Source organism: Austrofundulus limnaeus, unplaced genomic scaffold (genome assembly GCF_001266775.1).
Source record: "Austrofundulus limnaeus strain Quisiro unplaced genomic scaffold, Austrofundulus_limnaeus-1.0 Scaffold2, whole genome shotgun sequence".
Taxonomy (NCBI): Eukaryota; Metazoa; Chordata; class Actinopteri; order Cyprinodontiformes; family Rivulidae; genus Austrofundulus; species Austrofundulus limnaeus.
In genome coordinates, this window is record NW_013952404.1 from 9,355,299 (window position 1) to 9,368,465 (window position 13,167).

Here is a 13,167-nt window from a genome sequence, read left to right on the forward strand (position 1 = left end):
TGGTTGTAATGTGACAAAATATGGAAAAGTTCAAGGGGTATGAATACTTTTGCAAACCACTGTATATATGAATTCAGTGCCCAACTGGAGGCCCAGAGCAGTGGTTTTATTTGAATCTGAGCCGATCCCTGTGGAACTGATATCTTTTCGTATGTTTGATGGTAGAAAGAAACACTAAGAAGAAAAAAACTGCACAGGGAGACAGGCGGGTGGGTTTGGGGGGATGAGAGCTTTATGGTTGAGAAGGCAGTAGAGCAAGAACGAAAAGATGAAAGGATAAAGAAAGAAGAAAGAGCTTAGTGGGGCAGGAACAGTTTCTACTGACCTCGATCAACTTTAATAGGCACAAAGTCTGTAATTGGCAGGAACAGTTTTCTGAGACATGAGCAAATCAAAGAAATTATATATGAATGGTTTTTTTTATTTGAAAAACAGACTGTGAGGATTAAAAAAAGAGACTAAGACTAATAGAACAGAGAAGGACACACAACGTTTTATAAAAGAGAAAATATCTTTATCATAGGCTCATGACAGAGTAAGAGAGGTGAGCTATTTGTTAGGAACAAAACACAAAAACACATGAATTTCATTTATTTTATTTCAAGTCATTAAATGGACAAAGCAATGCATTTCCCTTGAACTCCATAAATTGGTTGCTACTCAATGAGGCTGGACTGCTTTATTGTAAATGTCCTTTTAAAATCATATCGGCTGTGACCTTTGTACAGGCAACCAAAGCACGTTATTGTGTAGGAGAAAATCATTAAGGGAGGTTTATTAAAGAACACCACATTAGCAACTGTGACAAGTTTGTCAACACACTTGTGAAGATCTTTGTTTAAATGCTGCTTTTTCCTTTGAATGTCTTTTACATCTTTGTGTGTTTATCTTTCGTTTCTTAGCTGCCCCTGGAATTCCAGGAACGCATCAGTTCCTACTTGGAGAAACATAACCGGGGTAGAGGAGCCAATGTGTCAATAGGTCACGGCAATTACCCCGACGAAGTGCCCACAACTATCATTGCCAAGGTCCTAGAAAAGCCTGAACCCGGTAGCAGCTCCCCGAAAACGTGTTCGCCCAGCCCGCACCAGGATGGAGACTTCCTAATAGGAACAGGAAGCACTGATCACCTGAACCGCCGCATTGCGTATAAAACATCTGACCTGTACTGCAGTGACACGGCCCTGTATTGCCCTGAACGATGGCAAGACACAGAGCGTAGGCAGAGCGTTGATCTCCACGGCACAGGCTTGATTCAGCTGCACGCCCAAAACTCCATCGAAAGTAACCCAGATGAAGATCCTTTTCAGTCTGGAAGTTTCTCACACCATGAGCCCCCAGCTTCTTTTCACCACCCAGATGAGTTTGGTACTGGTAGTCTCCCAGTCTCCAGTTCCTACTCCAGCTTCAGCCTTGCGTCAGATGAGAAGGGGGCGGTCAGTGGTGGGTACGGGCGCAATGCCAGCAGCACCTTGTCTTCTTCGCACCAGGGTCTCTATATGGACTGGCGAGATGGTGGCAGTGGGGACTATGAGCGGAAAAGCATGTCCTCTTATGAAAAAGACAGTCCCAGCTTCTCCAAATCACACAGCATTCAACAAATGGCAACTTCCAGGAGTCCACAGAAGGGCAACTTGCCCATGTACACAAGGACAGCTTCATGTCTCAGTGAACCGTACCACTCCAGCAGCCCTCGCCTGGCGTCCTCTCACAGCAAGAGCTCCACAGGGTTACTGGACCAGGCTCAGGGAGGAGCTCTAGACACCCGAAATGACATACAGGTCCCTGAGGATGACTTGAGTATCCGCTGGAAACAGCTAAGCGTGGAAGACATGAACACCTTCTCATCTCCTTACCGCGATGTTGCAGGGCGGATTTCTCCGTACAGTTTCTCTGAACGACACTTCGCCATGAGCTCCTCCAGCAAAGTCAAGGAGTCCCTCTACAGCAGCTTCCAAGAAGGAGACGACGTCTTCCACAGCCACGTGCTTGACCAGTGTTTTGGCATGGGCTCCCCTTCACCCACCCGCAGTCCCAAACCTAAAGAGCACCGTAAGCAGGAGAAAACAACTGRGTTGTACCGAGCCAAGGACGACAGTCAAGACTCTGAAAGCAGCCTGTTTCTCTCAGGGAGCTCTAAGGACAAGGAAAGCAGCGGTGGAGCGACAGCAGCTAACAGTGCCAAGAAGGACTACATGAACCTGAGTGTGGACAGCTCCGGTGAGTCCTTGCACCACAGCTCGCTGGAAGCTTCGAGTCTTCAGCACTACCCCAGCCCCAGGCCAAGCGTTCGGCCTCGCCCGAGCTCCAGCTCTGCCATCAGTGTGGGCCCTGCACTGCCGAAGAAGACCTCTCCAAGATACCAAAAATTTGGCAGTACAGGACTGACAAGGAAGGACAGTCTGACCAAGGCACAGCTCTARGGAACACTTTTAAACTGAACGATTAAAGAGATCTTTACAAGTATTTGCATGACAATAATGAAGATTCCTAAGTTAGTGAACTGTATGGCTCCCTGCGGTAAACACATACTTGTGATGGGGTGTTACACTGTTGTTATTTTTCTGTATCTTAGCCACGGCACGTTCCAGTCTGCAGCATTTATTTTTTTCTATTGTGCATCTTAATACAGTGTAGCAACCTAATACCAGCTATTCAGTATGTTTTATTTATCATTTATGTATTTTATAGTAATAAGAATAATTAGTGTCACTGGGATGAAGGCTTGGACTCAGCTGAATGAGGTCTCCGTTCTCTTTTTGGCGCCGTTAGCACACCKCATAAAAGACTATCAATCCTGGTTTTATTAGCAGCGGGACTGATAACGAACAAAAGCGTGCGTAATGAGGTGAATTATTTACTCKTGTTGGAAAAGGGTTCTCCATTATGTGTTGTGAACCGTGCTGACTGCAAGATGTTAAAACGACCTATCCCCTTTCTATTTTCTCCTAAACAAAATGCATGTTGTATAACACACATAAAAGGGTAGGAAAAAGCACTTATAAATTGTTCGGCACAGGGACATTATCTGTATAGGAACCTTTATTTTCAAACTGTGTAAACAGATATAATATACAGTAAATGTCGACTTTATATGATATTGAGTATTTTCTAGCAAATTAGCTTGATTTAATTCTTCAGTCTATTAAGCAATTGCCTGGATTTGTTCATCGAATTTCACAGATTACATAGGATACAAAATAGGGCAAAATTTCACGTAGAACATGTACAAATGAAACAAACTACCCACTGGTTAGGAATTATTACACATATATTAAYTGAAAATATTAGCTGCAAGACTTGTGATTTTATACAGCTGGAGTTTTTCATATTTTGTAACAAAATTAGTTATTAATTTGGGTTGTTGTACTGCACATTAGCTAAACCAGGACACCTGTGAAGTTGCCTTAATCCTGTTCGGACAGAATGATCTCCTTTACAGCATCTAACAACTGTGTACAGTGTGTTTTTCTCCAGCAAACTGAAAGTCCTGCAGAATACCAACAAAGGTGGCTATAAAAACATTGGAGTGAGTATTTAGTTAAAGGCTAAAATGTACAGTCACTGTGTTGCATTAAACCAGCATTCTCAGTTTTACAGAGATAACACTGTGAAAATAAATCAGTTGTGTATGTATAGATAAATATAAAGTAGCAAAGGCATGCTGTCCTGTTAGTGAGAAAYTAAAATGTTCTACAGAAAAAATAGGAGACCCTGGCTTATGAATATGAYGAGCTGCAGAGAGGTTGTCTTGCTGCCAAACAGTCATGCAACCATCTGCTACTCTTGTGTCGAAAGTTGCCAAATGACAATGTTTCAACATCTGTGCTCCCCAACTTTTCTTTCCGCCTGTGTGGCTCTGAAGATCTAAGGCAGGATGATGGGCATAAGGAACTCAGCTCTGTCCTGAGCTGTGATGAATAAGATTTGTATTTTTTTTTTATCTCTACCTCTCATTCATCTGAGAACTAACTTAAAGCTGTTCTGGAGATTATATCCAAAACTTTACACCACCGTTCACGGCGTTTTGGAGCTAAATTTAGTCATAAAGCGGTAAATTTATTATTTTTTTTTTGTGGACATAATGTGCAAAAACAGATGCAACATATACAGATATTATACTATTTTAAATAGTTTTAGTTCACGTTTTATTTATTGAATGTTTTGACCCTGAATGACAAGGCTGAAGTGGTTCTGTTCTGTTCTACCTCCAGCCCTGTTTCTGGACCTAAAGGCCTGGCGTCTCACTACACTGTTACCATGTTTGTCTGTCTGATGCATGGTTATAGATTTTTGCTGTCTGTTTATTTATTTAATAAAGGTGGGTGTTGGGAAAAAGGCATGGTGGTTTTTTATTTTTTTGAATTATTATTATTTGTACACCCTGCACACTTTGTTTCCTTTATTCTTTCTTTTATATATTTAAACATATGTTGTTTGTATAAATGTCCTCTGTACGTTAGGGAGTTATTCTCAATTGTATTTTATAGCTTGCTTGCGAGGCCATTTTTGCTCAATAAAGCTTCGCAAATTTCTAATTTCAGCAGAAACTAATTGAGAAATTCCCAGACTTTTTACAGGAGATAGGAGCATAATATAAAACAGCAAAAAGCCCAGTTTGAACGTTTCTTTTCTTATAAATTTTTAACACCCTTCATTAAATTGCCTCTTTTCTGTTTTGCTTTATTTTAGAAACTGTTTACGACTTCTTGATTTCAAAGCATTTTTTGAATAGAGAAAACTTTTTTTCAGATTAGTATAACCTTGCTATTACTAAACTCAGCGTCAAATATTCTATATTTATCTCTTTTGTTATTTGGTGATTTGTTTTCAGACTCAAATGCCAGCAGGAAATAAAATGAAAATTGAAACAAAATACCTGCAGATAACTTCAAACAGCAGCAGATTCCACTAACATGCTTGTGCACATTTAGATTCCCAAACTGCTTAGAGGTTATTTTTAGATTTTAAAAGCTTTGATTTTTATATTTTCTATTATTAATACAAGWAGAGCCTAACATCAAAGGCACCAAATGGAAAACTATCAAATAGATTATCAGAAATACATATTTAGCTTTTGTTTTTGGCTAAAAAAAGATACATATTTAAGCACTTCAATGGAGATCCAAATGGGTGTGGATGATTGGCAGGATTTTGGAAGAACTTGACAGACCCTAACCCCYCTCTCTGTGCTGCTTTAAGCTGCTGGTGTGAAAAAAATAAATAAAGTCACATCAGAGCCAAGGAGACTCCAGRCAGCAGTGTGTATGATACAAAATATGGACTGAAAACACAAACTGTTCGGACTAGAAAATGTCCTGAATTTTTTTTATTTTTCTCCCCTTTTGTTTTTACAAAAATTTAAAAATTGCTACGTCTGTATTTTTCATAGAAGGTTCACAAAACATGTGTGTGGCTTTCGCAGCTTAAAATCACAGCAGTAAATCTTTTGATCTCTTGCAGTCTGTGCAAAGGTTTTCAGTTCAGTTTAGTCTTTTATGTGACGGTTTGGCCCCAAATGGATTTTGACTTCTTCATATTCGTCCGTCAGTGCCAGATCTTGATTTGGCCTGCCCAGTCGCAGGTGGCGGCGGTCGCCGGGAGGACGGGGTGCTGTGAAACGCAAAGGCAGGGCTGGCTGTGAGCCTGGAACGAGTGCAGCGTGCGAGCGTAGTGGAAGTCGTAGAAGTGAGCGAAACCCYTGGAGCTCCCTGAGGCCAGGATCGTCCCATCCAGAGAGAAATCACACTGCACAGCAAATCCCTCCACCTAGAACAGAAAGTTCAATATCAGTGTGTCAGCTGAAAGAATTTCATGATCTCCATCAGCAAGCTGAGATTAGAAAAAAAACTCTTGAGAAATAAAAAAGTTACAGAGCAGCAAGATTTTTATGTGGAGACAAGACCTCAGAGTTTGGATCACGAGTGTTTCAGTTTGTAGACTTCCTCATTGCAGCTCTGAACAGACTGTGTGTGTGTGTGTCCCCTGCTGCTGCCCTGAGGTCACAGTCGTTACTGACCTTATGTCCTTCGAATCGCCGCCTCTTGTTCATCCTGTAGGGCTTTTGGGAGCAGAARAGAGCCATGTAGTTCCCATTGGTCTGGGCAACAAATGAGTTCTCCTGTGGATGGAGAGCCAAGCTCGGACACGTGTAACGCTCCTGGTGGCCAAATGAGTGGAAGGTTCAAATTAGAGAGGAAATGAAACAATTATGGGACACCCTTTTTTTGCTGGTTTATAACGAGTACTATTTATTAATTAAATAGGTTCTTCATCTAAAAGTGGACCAAGTAACAGAAATGGATTTTAAAACTATTAGTTTTGTTGCAGACATGCTGTTAAAGAAGGAAAATGAGTTTAAAGATGAATAAAAGTGTATTTTTAATAGATTGTAGACGTCCTCGTGTTCTATTTTACTGTCAGAATATGCGGGTTTTAAATGCCTCATTTCTAGTTTTGTTTCACATAAAAAAGTGACACATTTTACCGGACGTGCCTGAAAATGTTTGACAACAAACAAAGTCTTTGTTGTTTTATTTTAAATTAATAGCCAGACATTTATGTATTAAGGGGCCTGATCCACCCCACCAACAGTGAATACTTACATGGTAAATCTGGTTGGAAACCTTGGCTGTGGTCTGGTAGTCCCAGGCGATGAGGGTCCGGTCTGCAGAGTCCCTGCTAACACAGTCCGTGGTCGTTATGAAGTCCTCCCCACCTRGCAGAAAAAGGATATCTAAGGTTTGCTGAATCCCTGCTTTGTACACTTTCACCACCTACAAACACAAACACACAAATATGCATGAACACAAATATGCATGCATAAACAGACATATCCAAATTACTATTAAGCCATAAAAAAGTCAAATTAAACCTATAACTGTACTGCATARAGGCGAGTGTTGCTAAAAAAAAAACCACAGTCCAGATGTTTTTGGTTCAGAGGAGAAATCAACAATAAGAAAGAAAACATCTGCTCCTTTTTATTTTGCTCAAGGCAGGCAGTCATAAAGTCAAACACACTGAGCTGTCACCTATAAAAACATTATGTTAGCCCAGGAATCAAACACAAAGGTAGGGATTTCACGCAACATCTCATTCTATATACCTTTATTGGACTTTTATTAAATAAAATGGCTTATATTTTATGGTGTGGACACGCACCTGGAGGGAAAAAAACTGGGTTTTCAAGCGCAACACAGCTGAAATGATCTCTACAGATGCACTGCATAAAGGTCAAACATAGTGTTATTGGAAGTAGATGAGAAGATAAAACCTATCACAGATCAAAGGCAGTTTAGTGACAAAATTTTTATTAATTAATTAGTTATGTATGTAAACTCATTTAAGCTCAAAACAGTTTAATGTAATGAGCTGATCATCAACACCCTAATATCAGAACAAAATGATCCCAAATGATGAAGAGTCATTTAAATCTCTATGACAGGGCTGTTCAACTAAATTGCTCAGGGGGCCACAGTTACTCAGAGAAAACAGTTCAGGGTCCGGACATCTTGGGGTGGGGGGAGTCGCCCGATAATGACAGGGGGAAACACTGCGTCTTATCTTTTATATGTGTTTATATTTGTTGCATTAAATCATAAATATAAAAATTTCAATTGATTTAAAGTGTAGGTTTTTTTTGTTTTGTTTTTTTTTATTGGAGAGGGGTGGGGTCTCATTAGTGGGTCGGATGTAAGTCACCTGCAGGCTGGATTTGGCCCGCAGGCCACCAGTTGAATAGCCCTGCTGTATGATTTAAATATTATTTTCTTTTGGATATTCTTAGATTTTCAGTCTCCCACAGTCAGCTTGTCCTCAAACCCAGAGTTTGTGCAGCTCAGGTAGGATAAAAGCCTAATAAAGTTTTTTTTTGTTTTTTCTGTGATTTCTAAGATCTGAGTTTGAAAAGTGGTTTGGTCAAATCAGATCTGACTGAACAGAGAGCAGCTTCTCCATATAAGCTGATTTAATGTTGTGCTCATTTCATAGGGTTTTTACTGTAAGAGAACCAGTTCTGACTTCTATTTTTTTCAGCTTCCTGAGTCCACCTGACTTCGCAATTGGAAGGGCTGAGCCCGTGGGTGGGCGAGACAAAATCAACCCTGACATTATGTTGGGATAGTTTGGGCCCCATGGTGAGACAGCTCGAGCCTGAGCCTGACACGCAGCCTGGGCAGCGGCGCTTTAACAGCTCGCTGCTGTCTGCAGCTCGTATTGACACCTACCAACAGAAGCATCTCCGCTGTATTAAAATCTCCAACCCCGCTGGGAGACGATTCAGTTCGCCGAGGGGAGAAATTACATGCGAGCATTCAGATCCTGAGGAAGTGAGCAGGATTATCATATAAAACACTCCATTAGGCTTAATAGCAATATTAGGCTGCAGCTTCACAGGGACAGCCTGAGAGGCTTGGATTAAATTAAGGTTTGTTTTGAACAATTAGTGAGATAACTTGGAGTGTTTCTGTGCATGCGGCTGTATCATGCAGGGGAGTTCAGCATGGATCAATGTAAAGCGATATCTAGTTTGAACTAGTGTACAGCTGAAGACAAGGGAAGCTTTGTTAATAAGTCAGTAAAAATGTCTGCTTGAGACACAAGGAGGGGAAAAAGTCGAACCTTACAGCAGCGAGAGTCCCAGGCTTTGACCTCCGGGCTGTAACCCCCACACAGGAAAACATCTGGGCTGCTGGGGTGCAGGGCCACACACATCACCTTAAACTGGTTGTCCAGTTTTACCACCTGCTGCCCTGCAAACATCACATGCAAAAAGAGATAAATAGAAATAAATACAGTGTAAAGTTTCTATTTTCAGTTCTTACCCTAACAAACACTTCCATTCCTGAGCAATAATGTTTCACATTTTAAGTAGGCAAACAGAGAAAAATAACTAATAACTACGTATATTCAGCACAACTTCTAGTTTTCAGTATTACAAGAGTTTACTAATTATCTCAATAGTGGACTAAAAAAATCATGATTTACAAAAGATTCTGGTGAATCTGGCCAAAATGTGGATTTATCAATACGACATTTTGATGTTGTACATTTGCACGTAATCTATAACCCTTAATACTGTAATAATAATAAAAAAAGATCCATTTCTGAATCACAGAGATTCAACAAATGGGTTGCATCATAAAAACTATTCTAAAAATTANCCCTTAATACTGTAATAATAATAAAAAAAGATCCATTTCTGAATCACAGAGATTCAACAAATGGGTTGCATCATAAAAACTATTCTAAAAATTAAAAAAAGGAAGGAATTTTATGAATGTTGACAATATAAAAAATAATTTGTTGATAATTAAAAGAATCAAGAATGTTGTAATTGGCTAAATATTTGTGCACGATGTCTAACAGCTAAGTCCAACTGCATTCTTATCTGAATATTCCTATTTATATCAATGCAGAGATTATTACATAAAACTTTTGCATTAATTATCGAAGTCAACCCTTGTTAGCAAAATATCTCATCAATCACTGGACAGAGTTTAATGAAGCTTTCATTAACTAATCATTCTCTACAAGTGATTATTTTTTGAAGTCAACACAATTCAARGTATCCACCACAGCTTATCGATATTAGCAAACTCAAACATAATAATAACAAAATCATTTTCAGATACTGATCTTACTGTGAGCTGCTCACATCGCACACTCTGAGCACACGACTTCGTCATTTCTCAACATGAAACAAATTTGTCTTTTGCAGCTGTTAAGGCAAAATTACATAACATGAATTAAACTTGCTTTAGAGCTGCAAGTTATTCTGAAACTTCTTTGTGTTTTTGTTTGTCAGTGCTCCCTGTGAAGGACTCCTTCCACTTCTGTGCTGTAAACACCYTGCGTAATTAAACCCTGCATACATTCACAATCAAGCTCATTGTTGACACTGACAATCTAGCAGGAAGGTGCTATGAAAAACAAAAGGAAGAAACAAAAAGAAGCTTGATTTTTTTTTAAATCAAGGTCATTCAAGCAGATTGTCATCATATCGTTAAACCCTGGAGATGTTCTTCTGAGACAAAATTTGTAGCGTTATTATTAATTGACTGGGAGCAGGCTGCTTATACCTATTTAAAGACTGTGCTGACCAAAAACCTGCAATGTTGCAAAGCCTTTGTGGKTTAATGAGCAACTATTTTTGCGCAGCAGCATGATACTGATGCTAGTCTTCGCTAAGAAGAGTTAAACATCACTCCAGARGAAAAGATGCAACTGACAGCGATGTAGAGAGAGAGAGAGAGGGTACAGAATCATGTTTTGGCTAGAGGCTGTTTTATCTAAGTCTGTCTCAAAAAAAAAAAAAAGTCACACTTAAACAGAAAACAAGAACGCTGAGGGSGTTTAAGTATAATTAGGCCTGATAGGGTACGGCCAGAGAAATTAGCTCTGTGAGAAAACATGAAGGCAGAGTCTGAGCCAGGAGCTCGAAAGCTCCACAAAGTGCAACACCTCGGGGCTCGAACGGATCCTCATTAATTCATCGAGCAAACAACAAAGACCCCACCCGTTAACCCCCAACACAAACACACTTCATTATACAGCTGTCCCAGGATTTCACCGGCGAGGGCTTTGATTTTATAAACGAGAAGAACGAGACACAGATTGCCAACAGGAGTCTAAGCATGGGTGTTTTCCTACTTTGTGCTGGACTAGTTGGCTCCCAAATTTGATCCAAAGTTTTAACAGGCTGTTTCATCAGGCCTTCATGCTTAATTGGCTTACTGTGGCAAAGATCTGCCATGGAGATTAAACACCCCGTGCTTGGAGAGACAATGAGAAGTCAACACTTACCTCCTGATAAATATGGCCTCGTCGTGATTTAATTAAGCAATATTAATTAACTGGTTTGACAGATAAGGAAGAGCTGCAGTGATCCGCCCCTCCATTTTCTAATAGCTTTATGCTGATGGATCAGTGCATGAAGAGCATGCACATCTCAACTGATGACTACAAAGAGGAGGACATGTGGTATGACTGGGATAGCACGGCAGAGAGAGGAGAAGAGGAAATGACTAAATGACAGGGGCGCTCAGGAAGAGGGAAAATAAAACTAAGCTTTGTCTTTTTTACCTTTTCTTAAAAATAGTATGACCACATGTGACAAACTCAAGGCCCCCGGGCCAAAGATGGCCCACCACAGTGATTTATGCGGCCCCTGAAAACTTCAAAGATGCATTAATGTCTGAAAAGAGGTGCATGCTGTTTTAAAGCCAGCGTTGACCATAAACAACTCCCATAAAGAARGCTGATTATTTCATCTGTGAAATGATGGCATCCCACCACTAGATGGAGGTGCACAGYGTTCAAAAGWYTCCAGCAGTTAGAAAAATTTGCCATGTAAAATCTCTATTTCACTGCATTTTCGCTGGCTACTTTTGCTGTGGCCCAGTTGTACTGGTAAGTGTGAATTTCCCACTTACAAGTCGTGAATTTAAACTGGAAGTGGAAGACTTCAGAATTCAAGATGGCAGCTTCTCACTACAACTCATCAGTGAGTAAAACTCTCATTTTTAATATTATTTCTATATTTAATTAAGKTTTAGTCAGTCGTGCACAAACTTTTCAGTGTTCATAAGAWGTGTTAAAACTCTGTTCCTATTCAGGAAATACCATGTAGAGCTCAWTTYTTTATTTATTGTTTGTTAGCAYTGCTAATGTAGCCYTAGCAATGAGACGAGAAATGTCAAAGTTAATTACAGTTAGCAATAAAGTTAACAAAGTTAATTWATTACTCAAGTGGCCCTCTGTGAAAATGAGTTTGACACCCCTGATTTATACCATAGGCGCTGTATGACGGAAACATTTAGTGGTCCTGGCGTGACTTTTTAACATCGTGTTAAACTTTGAAGCCCAAAATCTAATAAAGAGGATAGAAAAAGAATTAGCATATCAGTTTCACCTAAAGTCTGTTCAAATTGGACAAATATAATGACGAGAAGTGAGGAGAAGCAGAATAAATATGCTGGATTTGTAGAAGTTTTAAAAAGTATTTTTTTTCTCCTTCCAATCCAGAGTTGACAAAGTTTCTGTAATAAATATTGCAAATGCTCACTGGGGTATTAATGCACAGTTTTTTGGAACTTAAAAGCAGCCCTCTGGCATCACTTCCCACATGAGGCTGCCTGCTTTTAAACGATTCCAATACAGAATCCACCAAGAATCCACCAGACTGGTGGACTGGATTGAGAGCAGCTATGATAGTTAAGACACACATTTTTTTTCTTTTTGAACTAATAGATGGCTTTATTTTTTGGGATGTAAAAAAACAAAGTCGAATTAGCAGGATAACATTTTAAAAATCAAGCTTTTCCAGTTGAATGTATGATCTATTTTGTTTTCAGAAGATTTCCAGGCCTGTTTGCACAAATTGATGTATAAAACGCTGGCCACAATATTAATGAAGGAGCTGTTTTCCAACACAACTTCAGCCAATCAGCTTTTCTGAAGGGTTAGAGTGTCTCACCATGGCTGCCTCTTCACTTCATCCAGATGAAGTAAATTTGTTTCCAGCTCTACAATGTTTCTGACAGGCTCCCTCTGGTCCGTTGGAAATCTTATTCTACAAATTACTGAGGACACACCTGCTGAGGAGGGTGATGAAAATCATTCTTTGGAGTCGTTTAGGTTTGCTGTGGTAATAGACGGGTCAGATGTCCCACTGACACTGATTACTAAAGAACAAGAACCTTGAGCTGAAGTGAACTCAACCAGTCCAGACACTTTGTTGAAGAGAGAAATTATTATGGAGTGTGCAACAATCACATTATGACAGATGTGGAAAACATTCGGTTTATATATAGTATGTAGCTGTAGCTTTATTTATTTTAAAGCCATAGTGTTAGAAGTAGAGAAACTGTATATTCTAAAAAAAAGTGCTGTGTGCTGAAGGAGCTGAAACTGAGGTATTAAAACCAAAAGAACCAGACAACTAGGTAAAAGAAGGTGAATACAAGTTAAAAACAAAGAGGAGAAAAATACTAACTAAAAGATAAATAAGCTAAATTCTACCAATAAGCCAAAAGTAGCAAAAAAGTAAGCTAAAAACTAAATTGACAAAAGGTTAGCTATGTCATGGTCTCTCTCTGTGTGTGTGTGTGTGTGTGTGTGTGTGTGTGTGTGTGTGTGTGTGTGTGTGTGTGTGTGTGTGTGTGT

The 13,167-nt window shown here is 39.7% G+C and overlaps 2 protein-coding genes across 9 annotated transcripts in view; one reads left to right on the forward strand and one right to left on the reverse strand.

The window, feature by feature from the left end:
* begain (brain-enriched guanylate kinase-associated) overlaps nt 1-5,096 on the forward strand; it is a 63,477-nt gene extending 58,381 nt beyond the window's left edge. For all 3 annotated transcript variants that reach the window (XM_014015073.1, XM_014015088.1, XM_014015081.1), the window contains 1 exon segment: nt 903-5,096. In XM_014015073.1, the coding sequence (XP_013870527.1) occupies nt 903-2,441 (1,539 nt within the window). In that variant the 3' untranslated portion in view covers nt 2,442-5,096.
* Nucleotides 5,097-5,314: 218 nt separating this feature from the next.
* wdr25 (WD repeat domain 25) overlaps nt 5,315-13,167 on the reverse strand; it is a 23,954-nt gene continuing 16,101 nt past the window's right edge. For all 6 annotated transcript variants that reach the window (XM_014015144.1, XM_014015118.1, XM_014015126.1 and 3 more), the window contains 4 exons: nt 8,623-8,753; nt 6,606-6,776; nt 6,020-6,160; nt 5,315-5,769 (listed from right to left, as the gene is read on the reverse strand). In XM_014015144.1, the coding sequence (XP_013870598.1) occupies nt 5,548-5,769; nt 6,020-6,160; nt 6,606-6,776; nt 8,623-8,753 (665 nt within the window). In that variant the 3' untranslated portion in view covers nt 5,315-5,547. The remainder of the gene's footprint in view (nt 5,770-6,019; nt 6,161-6,605; nt 6,777-8,622; nt 8,754-13,167) is intronic.